This window comes from Capricornis sumatraensis, chromosome 10 (assembly GCF_032405125.1).
Source record: "Capricornis sumatraensis isolate serow.1 chromosome 10, serow.2, whole genome shotgun sequence".
NCBI classification, from domain to species: Eukaryota; Metazoa; Chordata; class Mammalia; order Artiodactyla; family Bovidae; genus Capricornis; species Capricornis sumatraensis.
The window spans coordinates 105,303,360-105,325,336 of NC_091078.1; the positions used below are offsets into that span (position 1 = coordinate 105,303,360).

The 21,977-nt window shown below is 61.9% G+C and overlaps 1 protein-coding gene across 1 annotated transcript; it reads right to left on the reverse strand.

Annotated features, from left to right (window-relative positions):
- Nucleotides 1-3,666: 3,666 nt before the first annotated feature.
- On the reverse strand, nt 3,667-19,982 carry MCM2 (minichromosome maintenance complex component 2). Its single transcript, XM_068982124.1, has 16 exons — nt 19,927-19,982; nt 19,253-19,485; nt 14,522-14,697; nt 14,185-14,442; nt 13,856-14,075; nt 13,562-13,769; nt 12,056-12,190; nt 11,686-11,877; nt 8,344-8,437; nt 7,486-7,736; nt 7,256-7,382; nt 6,777-6,889; nt 5,823-6,068; nt 4,859-5,041; nt 4,383-4,538; nt 3,667-4,150 (listed from the first exon to the last, which is right to left on the reverse strand). The coding sequence occupies exons 1-16, from the start codon at nt 19,930-19,932 to the stop codon at nt 4,040-4,042; spliced, it is 2,709 nt and encodes a 902-aa protein (XP_068838225.1). The 5' UTR covers nt 19,933-19,982; the 3' UTR covers nt 3,667-4,039.
- Between the last annotated feature and the right edge of the window lie 1,995 nt (nt 19,983-21,977).

A 21,977-nucleotide genomic window follows, 5' to 3' on the forward strand; every position in this document is an offset into this window, starting at 1 on the left:
CCCCCTCTCCAGCCTGAAGCCTGGTCGTCATCCACGGGTTTCCTTTTCTCCCAATACCACTGGCTCACACAAGACGCATGATGCATCTCACATATGTCCGCTGTCCCCACCCGCCCTGCCCAGACTGCCAGCATCTCTAGGCTGCAGCCCCAGCTCCCACTCAGCTCCCCTGCTTTGGGTGGGACAGTTCCTCGAAGCCAGACACCGCAAAACACGTGGGACCAGCTTAGTCTCTGCTAAGGACACTCAGGGCTGTGCACCGGGGCTCAAGGCCTTACCCAGCAGGTGTCACACTGGAAAAGGATAAGAGGCAGTTTGGTCTTCACCCCGGCTCCTGGCCAGCGCTCAGAACACCCGTGCGATTGCCTAAGTGCTAATAATGACTGACAGACGAGTCTTCTGTAGTACCTGGGTTTAGTCCCGGGCTCCAGAAACAGCTCTGGAGTAATTTAGGTGAAAAGAACATCTTCGGTTATTCTTAAGGAGCTCTTTTGACCACTCCTGAGTTTATGTTAAGGAGGGGAACTTTGGAGCCCTAAGGATAGGGCCCAGTTGCCAGGGGAACCAGCCAGGTGATCCGAGGGCTGGACATGCCCCAGCCCCCGACCTCCTGCGAGAGAGGCCAGCTATCCAGTCACCAGCGCCAAGGATCCAAGCACTACACACAGACGGAATGAGGCCCCCATGAAAACCCGAACTGAAGGGGCTGAGAGGACTTCCAGGCTGGTGACAGGGACCCCCACACCGGGAGGGGCTGAGAGGACTTCCAGGCTGGTGACAGGGACCCCCCCACACCGGGAGGGGCTGAGAGGACTTCCAGGCTGGTGACAGGGACCCCCACATTGTGAGGGGCTGAGAGGACTTCCAGGCTGGTGACAGGGACCCCCCCACGCCGGGAGGGGCTGAGAGGACTTCCAGGCTGGTGACAGGGACCCCCCACACTCTGTGAGGGGCTGAGAGGACTTCCAGGCTGGTGACAGGGACCCCAACACCGGGAGGGGCTGAGAGGACTTCCAGGCTGGTGACAGGGACCCCCACACCGGGAGGGGCTGAGAGGACTTCTAGGCTGGTGACAGGGACCCCCACACTGTGAGGGGCTGAGAGGACTTCCAGGCTGGTGACAGGGACCCCCCCACACCGGGAGGGGCTGAGAGGACTTCCAGGCTGGTGACAGGGACCCCCCCACACCGGGAGGGGCTGAGAGGACTTCCAGGCTGGTGACAGGGACCCCCCCCACACCAGGAGGGGCTGAGAGGACTTCCAGGCTGGTGACAGGGACCCCCACACCGGGAGGGGCTGAGAGGACTTCCAGGCTGGTGACAGGGACCCCCCACACACTGTGAGGGGCTGAGAGGACTTCCAGGCTGGTGACAAGGACCCCCCCATACCAGGAGGGGCTGAGAGGACTTCCAGGCTGGTGACAGGGACCCCCCACACACTGTGAGGGGCTGAGAGGACTTCCAGGCTGGTGACAAGGACCCCCCCATACCAGGAGGGGCTGAGAGGACTTCCAGGCTGGTGACAGAGACCCCCCCATACCGGGAGGGGCTGAGAGGACTTTTAGGCTGGGACAGGGACCCCCACACTGTGAGGGGCTGAGAGGACTTCCAGGCTGGTGACAGGGACCCCCACACCGGGAGGGGCTGAGAGGACTTCCAGGCTGGTGACAGGGACTCCCACACCGGGAGGGGCTGAGAGGACTTCCAGGCTGGTGACAGGGACCCCCCCACACCGGGAGGGGCTGAGAGGACTTCCAGGCTGGTGACAGGGACTCCCACACCGGGAGGGGCTGAGAGGACTTCCAGGCTGGTGACAGGGACCCCCACACCGGGAGGGGCTGAGAGGACTTTTAGGCTGGGACAGGGACCCCCACACTGTGAGGGGCTGAGAGGACTTCCAGGCTGGTGACAGGGACCCCCCCACACGGGGAGGGGCTGAGAGGACTTCCAGGCTGGTGACAGGGACCCCCCCACACCGGGAGGGGCTGAGAGGACTTCCAGGCTGGTGACAGGGACCCCCACACCGGGAGGGGCTGAGAGGACTTCCAGGCTGGTGACAGGGACCCCCCCCACACCGGGAGGGGCTGAGAGGACTTCCAGGCTGGTGACAGGGACCCCCCACACACTGTGAGGGGCTGAGAGGACTTCCAGGCTGGTGACAGGGACCCCCACACACTGTGAGGGGCTGAGAGGACTTCCAGGCTGGTGACAGGGACTCCCACACCGGGAGGGGCTGAGAGGACTTCCAGGCTGGTGACAGGGACCCCTCCATACCGGGAGGGACTGAGAGGACTTCCAGGCTGGTGACAGGGACCCCCCCCACACCGGGAGGGGCTGAGAGGACTTCCAGGCTGGTGACAGGGACCCCCACACCGGGAGGGGCTGAGAGGACTTCCAGGCTGGTGACAGGGATCCCCCCACACCGGGAGGGGGCGTACCCCTCTTCCCACAGGGCTGCTGATGGTGTATGGGACTTCTCTGGTTGTTCCTCCACGTCCTGTGACACAGCCTTTGTGATAAACCAGTTCACGAGTGAATTTCCTCTGGGCTCAGGTGCTGCAGCACTTTACCACCCCCAGAGGGGCCTGGGGACATCTGAGCTGCAGTCCAGCTGGACCGAAGTGCAGGTGAGCTTGGGCCGCTGCTCGGGGCTGGCGTCGGACCCATAACCACGAGGTCTGCAAGGACCCCTGTGTCAGTATCGGAGCCAACATCCCATCTGTGACCACGGGCGCCGGAGGATCGGTGGGAGTGGAAGACACACGCTCAGGTGGAGCGCGCACGCGCCCCTGCGCATCTCTGCGTATGTGTGTACAGAGGGGCTTTCCTTCCGGCCGGCGAGCCTGGCCTGGGGGCTCCTGCCTGTTTCGCTGCAGCCACACCCGCCTTGAGGGTCCCCTCCTCCGCCCCTCACCTGGCCCTTTCTCCCGGCTCTTCCTCATTTCGCTGACCCACGTTTCCCCACCCTGTCCCGGCAGGGACCACATTCAACTCTCTCCCCAGGCCTGGCAGCGGCTCCCAAGGCTCTGGAGGATCGTGGGAGGTGCATCAGGCATCAGATGTCTGCAGGGCTTGCGTCCAAGTCCTCGTCGTGGAAGGTTCCAGAAGGGAAATCTAGACACGGGGAAGGTCCAGCGCGAGGAGGCGCTTGTGCTCCGTCCCAGGCAGGCATCGGAAGGCACGCGGGAGCGCACCGCCCAGGGCAGCTGTCCAAGCACGGGGGTGCCGGGGCGAGCACCACCGGCCCCTCCGGGTGTACAAGCCTGTCCCAAGGTCCCTTGGTCCCATACAGACAGCAAGTGCTAACCACACTCCCCAGAGAGACCCACACCCACAAAGCAACCCCCCCCATCAGCCTGATCCACACCCGCAGAAAGCCAGAAGCAGAAGCAGAAGCAGAAGCAGAGAACCTCGGAGGGAAGCGCAAGAAAGCCTGGGTTCTCCCATGAAAACTGGACAGACGCCAATATTCAGGTTTACTCGACTTTATTAAAAACTAAAACCACAGATAGAAGAACTGAATGTACAAAACACAGCATGGGAAGACAGCCAAGCAGAGCAGACCATCCCAGCAACGGGCAGGCGGTGGCCCGGCTCCAAGTACCCTCCCCCCCGACCCCATCCCGCCCCTATCGCCACAAGCTAAGGCTGTGGGGCTGTCAGAGGGCGCCAGGCTGTGCTGACCCACAGGCTGTCTCTACTCACCGGAGCTGAGACAAGCCGGTGGGACACAGTTCAGTCCCCGGACTGCAAGTCCGTAACTCAGGCCAAGAGGCCAACAACTCTGGTGAAACGCTTACGGCTTCGGTCCCCCAGGACAGCGGCCTCCTCCACTCCGGGTCCTGAGTACAAGCACCTCGAAGGAGGTGAGGCAAACCTCCCGCAGCGGGGGCAGCTGGTGGGAGGCGGGTGCTGAAAACGCAGCCCTGCAAGATGAGTCCCCAGACGGCAGAGGAGAAGAAACAGATACCCAGGCGGAAGCCGGCGGGGGAGCCCGCGCCATTTGGCTTTGGGCCCCGGGGCAGAGTGAAGCCCGGACGCTAGAACTGCTGCAGGATGACCTTGCGCTTCCGGTCGTGGGTGAACTTGTGCACCCGGAAGAGCTCGCTGTCGTAGAAGGCGGACAGGTTGTGGATGTTGATTTGCCGGGCCTGAGAGAGGGGACGTCGGGTGAGCCCTGCGGACCGCGGGCTCCGTCCCCATCACCAGGAGGAGCCAACAGGCCTGCGGCCGCTGGACGATCTGCCACTGGGCACGGAGCTCAGAACCACAGCCTGCCGACGCCCGTGAACTCAGACAAGCTGCGAGCTGGCCCAGCCGGTCTCCTTGGCAGGACGAGGGAGACGCGCGCGTTCCGACCACCCCGCCCCGCCACGCCCGTACCTTGTCCGCCAAGTCCTTCTCGGGAACCTCGATCGTGTCCTGCTGAGCCCCGAAGCGGTTACGCTGATAGGTCACCTGCTCGGCCACCAGCTGCTTCAGGATGAACAGCAGCAGCTCATTGTTGTCCCGGCGGAACGACAGGTAGCGGGCAAACGTCTGAGAGAACAGCAAGTAAGCCTCCAGCCAGGGCTCACGCCCCACCTCCCTACTCTATGCCCCGCCCATGTAGCTCAGGCCCCGCCTCCTGCAAGCCCCAGCTGCGGCCCCGCCCCCAGCCCTATGCCCCGCCCATGCAAGTCAGGCCCCACCTCCTGCATACCATGCCACACCCCCAGCTGAGGCCCCGCCCCATGCCCCATCCACAAGGCACCGGCCCCACCTCCCATGCTCCACCCACGCAGCTCAAGCCCTGCACCCACAGCCAGGCGCCCCTGCCTCCTGAGCTCCATGCCCCACCCACAGATGGCCGGGCCCACCTTCCGCATGCCACGCATGACGCTGAACTTCTGCGTGTCCACGAAGCTCTCGAGCATCACGCGGATGGCCATGTTCACGTCGTCCTCCATGACGTAGTCCCGCAGGTGCATGCGCGCATGGGCCTCGGCCATGCGGATCATGGACTCGATGTGCCGCACGGTGATGGGGATGCTGCCGGTGGCCTGGAGGGGGGGCCGCGTCAGGGTGCTGTGGGGCAGCCAGGCCAGGAGGAGCCACAGGGCGGGCACTGCCAAGGGCCCGGCTGACCACTCCGCAGCAGGGAGGCCGCCTGAGCCAGCTGCGCCGGCACTTCCACTCACACGAAGCGCGAAGGCTCACGCCCGCTACGCCCGCCAGCTCCTGGCATCTACAGTGCACACGCCTGGGGGCGGCTGTGGTTGTCTCTGTCCGACACCAGGGGCCCCACGGTGCCGTGAGCATGGGTGGACAGACTGCTCCTGTGAAGCCTGCCCTATCCCTTTGCAAAGGCCCGCGCCAGTGACAACGGTCAGGGGGAGGCGAGGAAGATGGCTGTGGGACTCGGCGGGTGAGGGAGCAACCTGCCCTTAAATTCTCCCTCCACGAGGAGCGAACCAGAACCAGCCCCACACTGAGGCGCACGCATATGCATGTAAGTTCCGTCTATAAACAAACGGACTCACTGGAAAAGACCCTGATGCTGGGAAAGAGCAAAGGCAGGAGAAGGGGACGACAGAGGATGAGACGGCTGGGTGGCATCACCGACTTGAAGGACACGTTTGGGTAAGCTCCGGGAGTTGGTGATGGACAGGGAGCCCTGGCGTGCTGCAGTCCACAGGGTCGCAGAGAGTCAGACAGGCCTGAGCGACCGCACTGACTGGTGAATGGACTGGGAGGCCGCGTGAGCGCCGCGCCTTTCGGGCCTGCCTGCCCCGCTCTGGGCCCACTAACCACGCGGACGGGGCTCGGGGGCAGGGCCCTCACCATGGACTCCTTCCTCAGGTCACTGTACATCTTGGCCACCTTGTCCTGGTCCATCTGGCTGAGCCTCGGGTGGACCTTCTCTTTGGCGTAGGTGATGTACTTCCTCAGCACCTCCTGGGGCAGGGGCTCCACGCCGTGGGTGTTGGGCATAGCAGGCTCCGGGGCGCCCCCCGGGCCCCCGTCCTCCTTGCTGCTGGGGTGGTGTCTGACGTGGCTGCCGACCACGAAACGGGCCAGCATCTCATCCTGAGATGGCACAGGAGCAGGGTGAGCCCGGTGCGGAGACCCTAAACCCCCTCCAACACCCTCCAACAATGCGTCCTCTGCTCACTGTGGACCCAAAACTCCAGGGCGGGGGGAGGGTGGACAGTGAGTGGGGCGCACCCCCGGAACGGCAGAGGAGACTGGGGGGGGGGGTTTAGCTACAGGGTGAAGAGAGGCAGAAGGGTGGGCTGGAGGCCCGAAGACCGGACCCCCACTGGGGTCAGCAGAGCCCCAGTCACGACACCTGGAACGCGCGTGCAGCCCAAGCGAGAGGTCACGAGGGAGTGCGAGAGAGGAGCGGGGGGAGACCTCGCGGGACGGCGGACTCCCTGCTCGTGAGGACGGAGGGGAGGCCGAGCAGAGGCAGGCCCGCCCGTGTCCGCACAGACAGCTGCTTCCGACGGGGGAGCTGGGTGGCTCTGAGGGTGGAGGCCGGGGGACCAGCACCAAGGCCGCAGGGCGCGCGCCAGAGGAAGGGCTGGAGCAGCAAGAAGCAAGTGGACTTAGGAGGCGGCGGCGGAGCGTGGCCACACCGGGGTGGGGGGCGGCCAAGGACAGAAATCAAGGACCTCTGGACTCAGAGCAAGCGTGGAGTCCATGACCGTCGAGCGGCCCTTCCGAGCCTGCCGCCCCGGGACCCACGTGAGGCCCCCGAGCTCGGCGCACAGCCCCAGGCCGCGGGCTGCGTACCTGCACGGGGTCCACCGTGTCCCTGACCACACACAGGACGTCGAAGCGGGAGATGATGGGCTCGGTGAGGTCCACGTTCTCCGAGAAGGTGAGTGAGGGGTCGTAGCGGCCGCCTGGGACAGAGGCGGTTGGTCTCAGGGCTCCTGCTCCCAGAAGACCCTCTTCTTGACCAAACCCGCGTCGCCGCAGTTGGTGGGAGGGGAGTCGATGGACACAGCGCCCACCCCGGGCGTCCACATGGGTCCACGGCCCTCCAGCCACGTGCAGGCTGAGACCAGCGCCAACCCTGCCCGACGGGACGCACCAGGTGCTCCTCCTGGCCCCCAAGCGCGTGGCTCTGCGAGAGTTGGGGCGTCTCCGGCCTTCCACCCCTGCCCCCACACGCAGCGCGGGAGAGAGGCGCGCCTTCCGAGGCTGGGTCCCTCCCTCAGACGGGTGGCGGGGCCCTGGGTCCAGGCCCCCCGGCGTCGCACTCCTACCTATGGGGTTGGCGGCGGCGATGACGGTGCAGCGGGCCTGCAGGGAGGTGACGATGCCAGCCTTGGAGATGGAGATGCTCTGCTGCTCCATGGCCTCATGGATGCTGGTCCTGTCCTGGTCGTTCATCTGCGCGGGGGGCCAACGGGGCTCTTGACGCGCCCGCTCACTCAGATGAAGCCCCGGGCTCCCCACCCAGGCCCGCACACACCTCTGCGGCCCAGGGCCCCACCTTGTCAAATTCGTCAATGAGGCACACTCCTCGGTCAGCCAGCACCAGGGCGCCAGCCTCCAGGGTCCACTCCCGGCTGACGGGGTGGCGCTGAACATATGCGGTGAGGCCCACGGCCGAGGCACCCTGGCCGGTGGTGAAGATGGCCCGGCTGGACACCTTCTCCACGTACTTGAGGAACTGCGACTTGGCCGTGCCGGGGTCCCCACACAGCAGCACGTTGATGTCGCCGCGTACCTTGTGCTTGCCGCCTGCAGAGGGGTGACGGGCTCAGGATGACCCCCCAGCCCAGCACCACCGACACGAGCTTCTTCCGGGTGAGAGGTGGGACACCCAGGACGCCTTTCCCCTGTGAACACAGAACCCAGAGGAGCGGGGGCCCCGGGATGGGGCTGGACGCCAAGATGCTCTTCGTGACATGAACCTCGGAGGCCGTGCGCGAGTTCTCCCGCCAGGAGGACAGCTGGACGCAGCCCGGGCGGACCAGGACACGGTCACTCGGGAGGAGGAGCCCATGCTGGGTGCGCCCACGGGGGGCGAGGCCGGACAGCCCCTCACAGGCAGGCAGCAGTGCGCGTGTGGGGAGCAACACGCTCCAGATGCCGTGCTGCTTTACATGTCAGCCCACGCGCAGCGGGCCTGCAGGGAGGTGACGATGCCGGCCTTGGAGATGGAGATGCTCTGCTGCGGTCCACACGAATGACCGCACGGGTCTGCCCCCGCACCCCCTCACCCCTGACCCGTGACCTACAGGAGGGCCCAAGCCGAGCAGGCGGCCCACGGGGCCTCGAGGGTCGAGAAGGGGAGGGGACAGACACACGCTCACATCTCCCCACAGGATGGCCCGCCCCTGCTCACCGGGGTTCTTGGGCTCCCCTCCGAACAGGGCCAGCGCCAGGCCTCGCTTGATGTCCTCGTGCCCGTAGATGGAAGGAGCAATGCTGGCAAAGATCTGGGGGTGAGGGGAGATGGGAACAGTCAGCCGTGTGCTCCGGCCCCACACAGGTGTCCCCATCCGCCGACTCGGGGCCTCCTTCCGAGTCACAGAACTGGAGGGCTTCCCTGGGAGGAGGGTGTGTGTGTGTGTTTAACAGGGAGAAAGGCTCTCTCAAAATCCATGCGAGCCTGAAGATACAACAAGAGATGTCAGAGACGTCTTCTGATAGAAACGACCGCCTCCGTCCTCGGCCTCCCGCCCCACCCCGTGAGGGGGCCCTGCAGGCCCACCATGTCCACAAACCCAATGCAGCTCAGACCAGGTGGCTGGACCAGCATCCATCTCGGGAAGGGGGCCCTCAAGTGCCCTGAAGGGGGATGCTGGGATCTGACCCCTGGACCAGGGCATGGGCGGGTGGTCCGTCCCGTGCGCGGGTGACCTGCACACCCTCCTGGGAACGGGCCCAGCCCTGCCGACTGCCTCCCGCCTGGCTGCACGTGGTCCGTCTGGAGGCGACGCCTGTTTTCACAGCACGGGCCCTTCTGCTAGTTCTTTCCTCGCCCCTAAAACCTACTGCAAGACCCGGCCCGAGCAGCGGCAGGCCTGTGTGCAGCGGGGACAGCGTCCAGGGCAGTGCCCTGGGGGCCTGTCTCTCTCCCTGGGGCCACCTCCACCAAGAGGAGAACCACACTTCCGGCGGGTGCGCTGGGGGCAGCGCTGATGCAAAGTCCGGGGCAGGAAGCGTGCAGAAACACGCAGGACAGCAAGGATGCACCCAGATCTGCCCATGGGCGCCGGCCGGGAGCCGACGTGAACGAGGTCACTGGCAAGGCACGGACACAGGGCGCCAAGGGGCGCTGACCGAGGAGCCAAACCCCAGCGATGTCGGGCCCACGTCTGCGCTGACCCTGAAGCTCGGGTTGGGGGGAACACTCTTTATACCCTGAAAACTGGTGAATCAAGGGAAATGAGCACCATCTTGCTTTTCCTCCAGGAGCCCCCCGGGCAGTTAGGTAGTTGACGAAGAAAAGCTTCTCTGGGCCCAGGACGTCCGGCAGGGAAGGGGCAGAGCCGAGCCAGAGGCCGGGCCTCCCACAGCCCCTGTGAAGGACCCACACAGCGAAAGCACGTCTGGGCTGCACACGGCAGAGACAAGTGGGCACCGCCTGCCCCTGGGGGTCCACCTCAGCCCCCCACCCAAGAAAAACCCGCCCCGTCTGACCACGCCTCCGAACGATTTACGGAAGCAGGCGACAGGAACGTGCTTGTGCAGGACGAGGGTGGCAGCGTTCGGGCTGCAGAAGGCTCGGAGGACAAACGACCTGGGCCTCCCACAGAAAACCCGCAGCGGAAGACGGGCTGGAGGGGACACCTCAGGGCAGGAGACGGCCGACCGTCCCCACACGCGGACCGACCGCGCCTGGGCGCCGACTGCAGGAAGCTCTTCGGAGAGGGAAGACCACCAGGGAACCGTGGGGGCCCTCGAGTGTCGACACTCAGGACCAGCTACACGATTTCCGTGTGAGGCGGCGGCAGGCCCGGGCTCAGGGAAGACAGCCTCTTGCAGACTCACTGACCTAGATGCCGGTGCCACCCCAGGCCCGAATCGGTGGCGCCAGGAGGCACCCCACAGAGCAGAGCAGCCCTGACCTCAAGGAGCAGACATGCTAGCAAAGGCCCCGGGGGGCCCTCACACCACCACACCCGACTCAAAACCTGAGCCGCGTCCCCAGACACTCCCACACAGGGGAGCCCCACAGAGGAAGCAGAGGGTGGCCCCTGGGAGCAGGGCTGGAAGCTGGCCAGCCAAGCAAGACCCCCGCCCCACCCTGTGTGAGCCCCGTGATGTGGGCACCTCACGCAACCCCCGACGTCACGAGTAACACAACACAGCCCACCCTCTGCAAATCACTCACTCCCAAGCACTCAGTGAGCCTCCTACTAAGGCCCCATCTCTGTCGGGAGACAGTCACTGTGGGCTGCTCGTCCACCCACACGTCCTGGGGGTCAGGACTGCCAGCCAGGACCCTCCGCCCAGACCGCGGCCGGTGCTGTGTGGGCACCAGGCATGCGGCAGGATGCGGTGACGTCCCCCGCGGGACCGAGGGCAGCAGCCGGCTTCCTGCTGCCGTGCCTGCAGGCTCCTTGGGGCCTCGGGACACGGAGTCCCCACCCTTGGAAACCGGCCCAAACGCTCATCGGGAGTCTGAACACGTCTGTCACGCCAGCACTGGTTTTCTTCAGGGAGGCAAGAGGGGCCGAGGTGTTACTGGGACCCAGGAAAGGAGGAGCCCTGTGAGAGCAATGACCAGGTCCAACTCCCTGCTGGAGGCCTGGGCACAGCCCCGGAGCGTCTCCCCGACCCAGAGCGCTGGCAGACCCGTGAGTCGTATCCCCCGGGGGGCCCCAATCTCGGCGGATGGATAACAGCGCCAGTGGGGTGCAGGGCCCTGTGCTGCGGGCAGAGAGCAGTCCGGGAGACAGCAGGCAGTGCGGCAACAGGTGGACAGCAAGTGGGAGGCGAGGGGAGGGGAGGGGGACCTGAGGGGCCAAGCGCAGACCCGGCAGGACTCAAGGACAGGAACCGTGCGCCCTGCGACCAAGACTGTCGCAAGCGTGCTCACACGCGGACCCTCAGGGGCTGACGTGTGCCCGGGACACGGAGTCCCCACCCTTGGGAACCTCTCTGGATTTCCCAGAGAGGATTTCCTTTGGGTTGCAAAGAGTCAAGACATGACTGAGCACACACACAGTGTTCCCATTATGTCAAGGACAGTGACAGAAAACAGAGAATAGAGCCCTTCCCTTCCTCTCATCTTGGTATAGTTACCACTCCTCAGCCCTGCACTGCTCGGAAACCACTTATACCTTCACGTCTAGACAGTAAACCCCGGCTCTCCAGCCTCCGCAAACACGCCTGCCGTTCAAGGGCAAATGACAGCCCGCACTGGGGAGCGCTCTTCCAGGAGGCAGATCGCGGGGAGGCGGGTGACACGGGGGATGACCCCCCGCCGAGTTCCTCCTGCTCCCACGTTTCCGGTCCAGCCCGAGCACTCCCCCGTCCTCCGGACGCAACACGGGCTCCGAGAGGCCTCCTGGTGCTCTTCCCTGAGAGCACAGCCCGCGTCGAGGCACGCGGACTCAGCGGACACGGGAATCAAAACGAGGGCCGAGCTTCCAAGACAGAGGCTTGCGGTGGCTGGGGTGCGACCCTAGGCACCCAGGCTCTGTGGCAGCGGCCCCCCCCACCACCTTCCACCTGCCTTCTCCCCGATCTGCTGGTCCTTGGAGAGGCTGGTGATCATCTTCACGTCCTCGTCGGTCAGCTCGCCCACGGCCACCTTGTTGTCCTTCTTGGCCACGTGGTTGGCAAGGATGACGGTGGCAAAGACCGGGAAGCCGTTGGCGGTGTTGAGAGCCCCATCGTAGTTGTTGTGGTAGATGCCGGTCAGCTCCTGGGGGATGCCGAGAGGTCAGGGGGCCCGACCTGGGGTGGGCCCCACCTTGCCTCTCCCCAGGGGCCCTGGTCCGAGAGAGCCGAACTCAGAAGTGTGGCACCCGGCCGCTGCACCCCAACAGAAGCTCGGCCCAGCCACAGTGCCCACACCAGCTCCCTCGGCCCTGGGCACTCACAATCTCGTCCCCCGGCTTGCAGCTGTCCACCAGGTCCGCGAGGAGGATGGCGTCCTTGGAGCGGGGCAGCCGGCCCGCTGCCACTCTGCCGGGACTCTCTTGGATTCGGATGCGCTGGTAGTTCTGGTAGATGGTCTGCAGAGAACAGACACGGTCTCAGGGGCCGTCCTGCCCGGGGGCAGAGGCCGGGGTCTGAGCACCGGCTCGTCACCGGACTGGACCGTGGCCCCAGGCAGGGAGTGCAGCTTGTTGTCCTCACTGGTGACGAGGAGACGCAGGCCGAGAGAGAGCAGGGAGCCACAGGCACTGGCACCCCACCCCACCTCTGCTCCGGCCGCCTCCCTCCGCAGATGCATAGCCCGCTCCGGGCCCTGCAGCTCATCCTGAGTGTGTGGCTGTGGGAACTGGGCTGCTCCGCGGCCTGAGCTGGGTGACGCCGGCGGACGAGGCTCCCTGTGCCACCCCGTGGGGTGGGGCGTGAACACTGCAGGTGAGGCCACACAGGGGAAGTCAGGTCACGGGAAAAGCATCAAACCAGCACCCAGGAAGCGAGTTACACCGGAGGTGGGCCTGCTCTCAAATCACGGGGCAGCACAGCGCGTGCAGTCTAACAGCCTCGTTTCCCTACCATCCAGAAGAGCTACGTGACGGTGGCTAAATGCACAAGGTCCAGGTCAAAAGGCCCAAGTTCCAACCCTCTGGGCCACCTCCTAGCCGGACAGCCTGCTGTTACTTTATCGGCCAGATAGGACCCAGGACAGCATCTGCCCCCACGCGGCGCTGAAGACCTACTAACGCAGGCCCGCCATGGGCACCGAGCACGCCCTCCGGGATCTCCACTGTGAGGACCCCTCCCCACGAGTTCCTGTCCCCGCACGCAGAGCCCATGCCTGTGCTCCTGGGCAGGAGGCGTCCAGACCAACGTGTGGGGCAGGGTAACCGTAAGTGGAGGGGACCAGCGAGACGGGGGCAGGGGTGGGGGCCTCTGGGCAAAGGCAGGGGCTCACCTGGAGCCCTGCCCTGCAGCCACCCTCCCCAAGTCAAGGCGCACCTGACTTTGAACAGGTCAGACTCTGGGAGTGGGCTGCCAGGCACCCCCTGGCAAGGCAGCTCCAACCTGGGCGCTTCTCAGATTTGTGGAGCAGTGAGGGGTCAGCCTGACATTCACGGCAGCAGACGGTGGAGAGATGTGCACCCCACACAGGGGTCGTGATGGCCCCCCAACATGGACAAAGCCGAGCATTACATGTCTTGGCGCTTAAGGCCCAGACCCTTCAAGTAGGGCCTCCCGCAGACGGCACAGCAGAGTCTCCCTACAGGGCAATCGTGACCTTGCGAGAGGCCAGACAGGTCCCAGGGAGTCAGGGCAAGCCCGCCACTTGCTGTGGGCAGGGCTCTGGGGGAGCAGGGGCAGTTCTCCAGATCTTCCCATTTGCTAGAGAGCAGTAAACGCTGATGTTTCAAACGGAAGTATCTGCACCACCTCGAGGTCTGGCTGGCACTCACCTCCTCCATGTTGACCTCAAAGGGGCCGGCTGACTGGCACTCGGGGCAGGAGCCCGGCTTCACCTCCTGGTTCTGGGACTGGCAGAAGGGCCCCAGCACGAAGCCGCACTTGTTGCAGTTATACTTGACCATGCTGAGCTGGGGCAGGACGCCCGTGCAGCTGGTCACCACGCCGCTCGTGCGGATCAGCTGGTTCAGGTGCAGCTGCCTGCGGGGGCGGGGCGTCAGGGCAGGGGCGGGGCGTCAGAGGGCCCGCCTTGCAGACCCGGCATTGGGGGGAGGGGGGGCACTCACCGGAGCGAGCGCAGCTCCTCCACCAGCGGCAGGTGGGAGATGCGCACGTGGATGCGGCTGGCGATGCGGTCGTACTTGGGGTACATGGCCAGCACCACCTCCAGGGCCGCCTCGTCGAAGATCTGCAGCAGCTCGGCGGGCGCCTCGGGCAGGAAGTAGGCCAGCACGTGCTCCCGGGCCGCCAGGTCCTCGTAGTTCACCACCAGGCTCTCGCGGTTCTCTGGGGGGCGGGGCGGGGCAGGCAGGCTGAGCAGGCGGGGCCTGGCCGGCAGACAGAGCCCTGGCTCCGCCCCACGTCCCCAGCGCTTCCGTCCGCAGGGCGGGCTCACCTTTGCACATGTCGCTGATGCGCTCTTTGAAGACGTTGTGCCCGCGGCCGTCCACGTGGGTGCGCAGGAAGTTCTTGAAGCGGTGGTGGATCTCCAGGCGCGGGCCGGCCATGCTCACCCACTCGCGCACGGAGTGGCCCTTGAGGTCCTCCAGGTTCTCCACGCTCTCGATCATGTCCTCCTCCTCGCCGTCCTCCGTGGCCCGCTCCACCTGCCGCCGCTTCCGGCTGGGGCGCTCCTCCTCCTCGTCGTCGCTGTCTGCGAGCCGGGAGGCGCTCAGGGCCGGATCCGCACCCCCCCCTTCCCCCGCCCCGCCCCAGGCTCCCCGAAAACCCACCGTACAGGAGCCCGCGACGCATGCGGCCCAGGCCACGGCCCGCCTCCCGGTCGCGCTGCCGCATGACCCGCTCAGCTGCCTCCCTCTGACTGGCTGTCAGCTCCTCCACGTCGTCGTCGTCCAGGGCCAGCCCCTCAGCCTCATAGACATCCAGCTCCGGGATGGCGCGGTAGTCCCTGCAGGGCCCGGACAGGCAGTGTCAGCACCCAAACCACCAACAAGAGCACCAGGATCTGGGCCCCCAAGGCTCCAGAGGCCCGCGAGGGTCCCCAGGGACCCCCCCCCCCCACCGCCCGCCCACACACGCCCACACACACACACACACACACACACACACACACACACACACACACACACACACACACACACACACACACACACACACACACACACACACACACACACACACACACACGATGGGGTGCAGCCTGCAAAGACTGAGATGCTGAGGACACTGCCCGGGAAGACGTCCTGCAGAAGTCGGTCTGGGGACTGGCTGGAGGCGGGCACACCGCACGAGTGACCTGGTGCCCCTGACCTCACCCTTGGTGCGGCAGACAGGAAAGCTCACTTCATGTGCATCTTCCACACGAAAAGGGGAGCTCTGGGCACCCAAAGGGAAAGGAGTCAGAGGACCCACCAACGCCCCCTCCGGAAGGGCCTCCAGAGCACCTACCCAGCTCCCCTCGGGCAGGAGCGCTCCCCTCCCGCAGGGCCTCTGGCAGCCCCACCTACAACCCTGGACCCGGGAGGCCCACCCACACCAGCCCAAGTAGCCTATCCCAAACACACCCGCGGCTCCACCCTCCCAGCAGGGAGAGACCTTCCACCTGACCACCAGTTACTGGACGGAGCGATGTCCTCCCTCAGCGCTAACGCTGCTGTCCTCCCTCAGCGCTAACGCTGCTGCCCTCCCTGGCATTCTGGGAGAGATACATGCCCTCCATCAGAAAGAGGAGGAAACCCAGCTCAAGGCTCAGGGGATTCCTGCCACCGTCACTCAACAGGGCTGGGTGTCACAGTCGACCCAACAGCAGGGGCCCAGCTGGCTCCAACTCCACGCTGGCCCTCTGCAGTCCTCTCGATTCTTATTCCCTCAGGGGAGGTGGTGATGGGGGAATAGCCTTTCTAAACTTTCTTTTTTTTGTGCCATAAACTCTGTCAAGTGACAGTCTCAAAACACATAATCCCGTAATGCTGATCCCAGAAACAAAACCCAGAGCCAGCTTCATTTCTGGGCCAACAGTTCCTGAATCCAAAGTGTCCTCTGGGAAAAGGTACCCGTCTGTCTGATGCTTGCTCCTTGGAAGGAAAGCTATGACAAACTTAGCACATGAAAAAGCAGAAACGTTACTTTGCTGACAAAGTTCCGTCTAGTCAAAGCTACAGTTTTTCCATTACTCCTGAACGGATATGACAGTTGGACCATGAAGAAGGCTGAGCACCAAAGAATTGATGCTTTTGAACTGTGGTGTTGGAGAAGACTCTTGAGAGTCCCTTGGTCTGCAAGGACATCCAACCAGTCAATCCTAAGGGAAATCAACACTGAATATTCACTGAAAGGACTGATGTTGAAATTCCAATACTCTGGTCACCTGATGGAAAGAGCAGACTCATTAGAAAAGACCCTGATGCTGGGAAATATAGAAGGCAGGAGAACAAGGGGACAACAGAGGATGAGATGGCTGGATGGCATCACCAACTCAATGGATATGAGTTTGAGCAAACTCAGCGAGATGGTGAAGAACAGGGAGGCCAGACGTGCTTCAGTCCATGGGGTTGAGAAGAGTCGGACGCGGCTGAGCGACTGAAGGATGGCAACAACTGACTTGTTAAGGATTTCACATTATGTGAGAGGCCATCAGTGAAATTCTAATTGGTCTGCATAAAAAAATTTTATAAATTCAATCTCAGCAAAATTTAAAATTAATTATGCATCTCAAACAAAACCATTTTTTAAAGCTTAAAAAGCCACAGGTTGAGGAGAAAGTAATTACAAATCACATACCTGATAAAAGCGTATCCAGAATAAGAGTTTTAAAGCTCTAACAACTCAGTAATAAGAAATCAAGCTAACCAATTAAACGACAGGCAAAGACCCGAAGACACATTTCCCAAAGATACACTGATGAGCAGATACTCAATGTCACTGATCATCAGAGAAAAGGAAACCAAGACCACAGTAAGATACCACATCGTGACTATTAAGCTGGCTATTAACAAAACCCAGAAAACGTCGGGTGTTGGCGAGAATGTGCAAAAACTGACCAGCAGACGGCACTTGTGGGAAGGTCACCCTGCTTATTTAACTTCTATGCAGAGTACATTATGAGAAACGCTGGGCTGGAAGAAGCACAAACTGGAATCAAGATTGCCAGGAGAAATATCAATAACCTCAGAGATGCAGATGACACCACCCTTATGGCAGAAAGTGAAGAGGAGCTAAAGAGCCTCCTGATGCAAGTGCAAGAGGAGAGTGAAAAAGTTGGCTTAAAGCTCAACATTCAGAAAACGAAGATCATGGCATCCGGTCCCATCACTTCATGGGAAATAGATGGGCAAACAGTAGAAACAGTGTCAGACTTTATTTTGGGGGGCTCTAAAATCACTGCAGATGGTGACTGCAGCCATGAAATTAAAAGACACTTACTCCTTGAAAGAAAAGTTATGACCAACCTAGACAGCATATTCAAAAGCAGAGACATTACTTTGCCGACTAAGGTCCGTCTAGTCAAGGCTATGGTTTTTCCTGTGGTCATGTATGGATATGAGAGTTAGACTGTGAAGAAGGCTGAGCACCGAAGAATTGATGCTTTTGAACTGTGGTGTTGGAGAAGACTCTTGAGAGTCCCCTGGACTGCAAGGAGATCCAACCAGTCCATTCTGAAAGAGATCAACCCTGGGATTTCTTTGGAATGAATGATGCTAATGCTGAAGCTTCAATACTTTGGCCACCTCATGCGAAGAGTTGACTCCTTGGAAAAGACTCTGATGCTGGGAGGGATTGGGGGAAGGAGGAGCAGGGGACGGCCGAGGATGAGATGGCTGGATGGCATCACTGACTCGATGGACATGAGTCTGAGTGAACTCCAGGAGATGGTGATGGACAGGGAGGCCTGGCGTGCTGCGATTCATGGGGTCACAAAGAGTCGGACACAACTGAGCAACTGAACTGAACTGAAAACGATGCAACTGCTTTGGAAAATAGTTTGGCAGTTCCTCAAAAAATTAACATTAGAATTATCACACCACCCAACCATGCCATTCCTAGGACCTGGAATTCCATTTCAAGAGAATTTAAATACACATTCACATAAAAATCTCACAGCAGCACTATTCATAATTGTTAAAAACTTTCAAAGAACCCAAGTGTCTTCCAACCTATGAACAGGTAAACAAAATGCAGCCTGTCCATAAAACAGAGCATTTCTCAGCCAGGAAAAGGACTGACGTACTGACGCGTGATCCAACACGGACCGTGAAAACCACAGGACACCAAACATCCGTCACACATGGGACACACGAACCACAGACCCTACGTGTAATAGGTGCTCAGACAGCAGACTGAAGGAACAGGGGCGGGCTACGGGCTGCCCAGCGGTGGGGAGAGGGGATGGGTGAACTGGACCAGGTCCAAGGGATCTTCCGGGGTGACGGAAAAGCGGGACTGTGCTGACATCCGCACAACTCAGGAAGTCCACTGAGAAGCACTGAACTGTATTCTTGTAAGACGTAGCCTGTGTATTATAGAAACCATACCTTGAGAACACCGCGTTTTAAATAGCTACAAAACACAAAACCTAACTGGACCCAACCGGTCCTCTAACCTCTATCAGAGCCCTGGCACTGGAAGGGCAGGGCAGCAGAGAGCGGTGGGCAGAGGCAGTGCAGTAAGGGAGGGGCGTCCTGCCCGCACAGCCCCGCAGAGCCCGGGAGGAAGCTGCTCCGGGCCCATCTGCCAGGACTCGGCATCTGCGCCAACAGCACAAATGGTCCGCAGTGCCCCTGAAAGTCTGTGTGACGCTCCTGCAGGGGTCGCCTCGCTGACTGCACGCTGGCATGAACACACAAAGGCTGGCACCCCCGAGTCAGAGCCACAGGGCCCCAAGGCAAAATGTCTGTGCGGCTCTGGGGGTTCAGACAATTCTGGGGCAAATGTACAGACCGGGTCCTGGCTGTGAACACGGGCAGACAGTAGTGGGGCCCAGCCTGTGTCACTCAGAGCTCTACTCCACGGTCATAGCATGAAGCCTCCATGACCGTCAGTACATGTTTGCACATCTGTTACTAAGGGTGAACACGGGGTCTGGTATAGATTAGGCTCAGTAACTGTCTGCTGAACTGAATCCAAGCCTTGATTAATCAGACCCACCCCCACCCCCAGTTTGTCTGAAGCTGCAGAGAAACTTGGCTGCCTGCTTCTTGACCTCCCCAGTTGGGATCCCCGACGTGGCCCCAGATTAGAGACCCCCCCCTGGGTGCACATCTCATGGCGGGGGGGAGCCCTCCCCCGGGCCTTAGGTAGGGTCTGGTGTAAGGTAGACACAGCAAGTTACAAGTATGTATCCTGCGGCTCCACAGACCTGTCTCCGCCTGGAAGCTGGACCAAAATGTGCTCAAAGGCAAGGAGGCTCCGATCTATCTGGTTCTCCAGGACCCCAAACAAGGGAGGCCAGACACCGAAGGGATTCCCTGTGTAAACCGTGGAGCGCGGGGCCTGGAACTGCATACCTCTCCATGCCATCTCCAATAAGCTCCTCTCCGTCCTCCTCCTCCTCCAGGGGCCCCTCGGTGCCCAGCAGTCCCTCCGACTCATCCTCAAAGGGAGGAAGGTCCCGGCCAGGGCTGGAGGTCAGGGCATCCGTGCGCCGGGAGCTGCTCCGCCCGGGGCTGGAGGTGAGGGGCTCGCCGGCGCGCCGCCGCGGGCCTGGGCTGGACGCCACCGTGAAGGACTCGGAGGATTCCTGCGAGAGAGGACAGGCTTGGAGCGGGCGAGGGCCGACTGCGCTCCCCGGCACGTCGCCCCCGACTCGGGGCGTCGGCCTGTCCCCCCGCACCGCGGATCCCGCCGGCCTGCGCTCGGCACCCGCTGCCGTCCCCTGGGCCGGCTGACCGCCCGCTGCGGCCCCTGGCCCGGCTTCCCACCCATCTGGACCCCTGGGGGGAGCTCCCAGCGGAGGCGCGACGCGAGGGCCGCCGCCCCCGGAGGGGTCCGGCACTTGGGCCGGAGGCGCGACTGCTGACGAAGACCCGCGGGGGGAGGGGGGCCCGAAGGCGCCGGCCGGGCCGAGGTGCCCGGGAGCCGCCGGGGTGGGGGACCGCAGGCCCGGCAGGCCCGCCCGGCCGGAGCGCGGAGTCGGGCCCGCGCCCCGCGCCCCGCGCCCCGCGCCCCGCGCCGCGCTCACCGCCATCTCCGCGCCGCTCTCCTCTCCCGCTCCGTCCGCCGCGACCAGTTTTCGCGCCAAAAGCGGCCCACGTGACCGCGCAAGCCCGGGAAGCGGCTGACGCGGCACGACGTCACGACGTCGGCGACCGCGTTCTTTCCGGCCGCCGCTTGAGGGGCGGGTCGAGGGCGTGGCCACGTGCGGCCCCGCCCAGGCCGCCCGAAGCCCGCCCAGCACGCCCCCGAGGCCCCGCCCAGCCCGTCCGAGGCCACGCCCAGCCCGCGCTCGACGCTGCGGGACCCGCTGAGACGCTGCAACCCGCGGAGGCAGTGAAGACCAACCTCCCGTGCCAGCTGCGCGACTTGGTCACTCTGGGGCCATTTGACAGACGAGGCAACGGAGGCTCAGGGCTCTGTCTTACTGTGTTATGTCAACTGTTCCGAAAGTTCAGGCTGAACGCTTCAAGCGCCGAAAAGCCAAGGGCGCTAGGAGAGACGAGGTTGGGGTGCCCTCTGGAGGCAGACGAGATGCAAGGGGGAGTTCCAAGTAGCAAGAGCCTCCCGCGCAGAGAAGTGGGGAGCGGGGCGCCCTGGCATCTGCGAGCACTTCCCTAGCTCCTGGTAGACAGACCTCTTGTGATGTCCTGGAAGGGACAAGACGACGACGTTGGAGACTCCAGCTCACGAAAGGCAACCAAATCTTTCTAGAGAACTGGAGCTCCCTGCGGACAGTCGACAGCCCCCTGGGTTTTAGGAGAACCCTTTAGGCTGCCAGGGATGCAGGAGGATGGAGGCAAGTTAAAAAGTTACAGTCAGTTCCGAATCTGCGGACTCAACCAACTGAGTGGTTAGGGAAAAAAAAAAAAGACAATTCCAAAAATCAGCTTGGTTTTGATGTATGCCACTCAACTGTTTATATGGTTTTTACAGTGTATTTATACCTATTTGCATATAATTTGCATTGTATTAGATATTGCTCAGTTCAGTTCAGTCGCTCAGTCGTGTCCAGCTCTTTACAACCCCATGGACAGAGCCTCTTGATGACAGTGAAACAGAGTGAAAAAGCTGGTTAAAACTCAACATTCAAAAGACAAAGATCATGGCATCCGATCCCATCACTGCATGGCAAATAGACAGGGAAACAATGGAAACAGTGACAGACTTTATTTTGGGGGGCTCCAAAATCACTGCAGATGGTAACTGCAGCCATGAAATTAAACGACGATTGCTCCTTGGAAGAAAAGCTATGACGAATATAGACAGCATATTAAAAAGACATTACTTTGCTGATAAAGGTTTGTCTAGTCAAAGCTATGGTTTTTCCAATAATCATGTATGGATGTGAGAATTGGACCACAAAGAAAGCTGAGCGCTATAGAATTGATGCTTTTGCACTGTGTTGTTGGAGAAGCTCTTGAGAGTTCCTTGGACTGCAAGGAGATCCAACCAGTCCGTCCTAAAGGAAATCAGTCCTGAATATTCATTGGAAGCACTGATGCTGAAGCTGAAGCCCCAACACTTTGGCCATCTGATGCAAAGAGCAAACTCATTAGAAAAGACCCTGATGCTGGGAAAGACAGAAGGCAGAAGGAGAAGGGGACGACAGAGGATGAGACGATTGGACGGCATCCCTGACTCAATGGACATGAGTTTGAGCAAACTCCAGGACATGACGAAGGACAGGGAGGCCTGGCCTGCTGCAGTCCATGGGGCTGCAAAGAGTCGGACACGACTGAGGGACTGAACAGAAACAGCAAGGTATAGTGAATAATCTTGAGGCTACAGTGAACAGAAGGGTGTAGGCTGGTTATATGCAGGCGAGATGTACAGGTACCGCGCCATTTTATATGAGTAACTGAGCACGCTTGAAGTTTGTTGTCTGTGGGTAGCCGGAAACCAACGCCCGAGGACATAGAGGGATGAATATGCGGCCATTCTGCCTCTAGGCAGAGGCAGCCTGGATGAGGGCAGGGGAGCAGGGCGGGGCTGGAGCCCTGCTCTCTTGTGTGGTGAGCAAGCATCTCAGGACGGGACCCTGGTAGGGGCAGGAGTGATCCCTGGAAGTGCAGATAT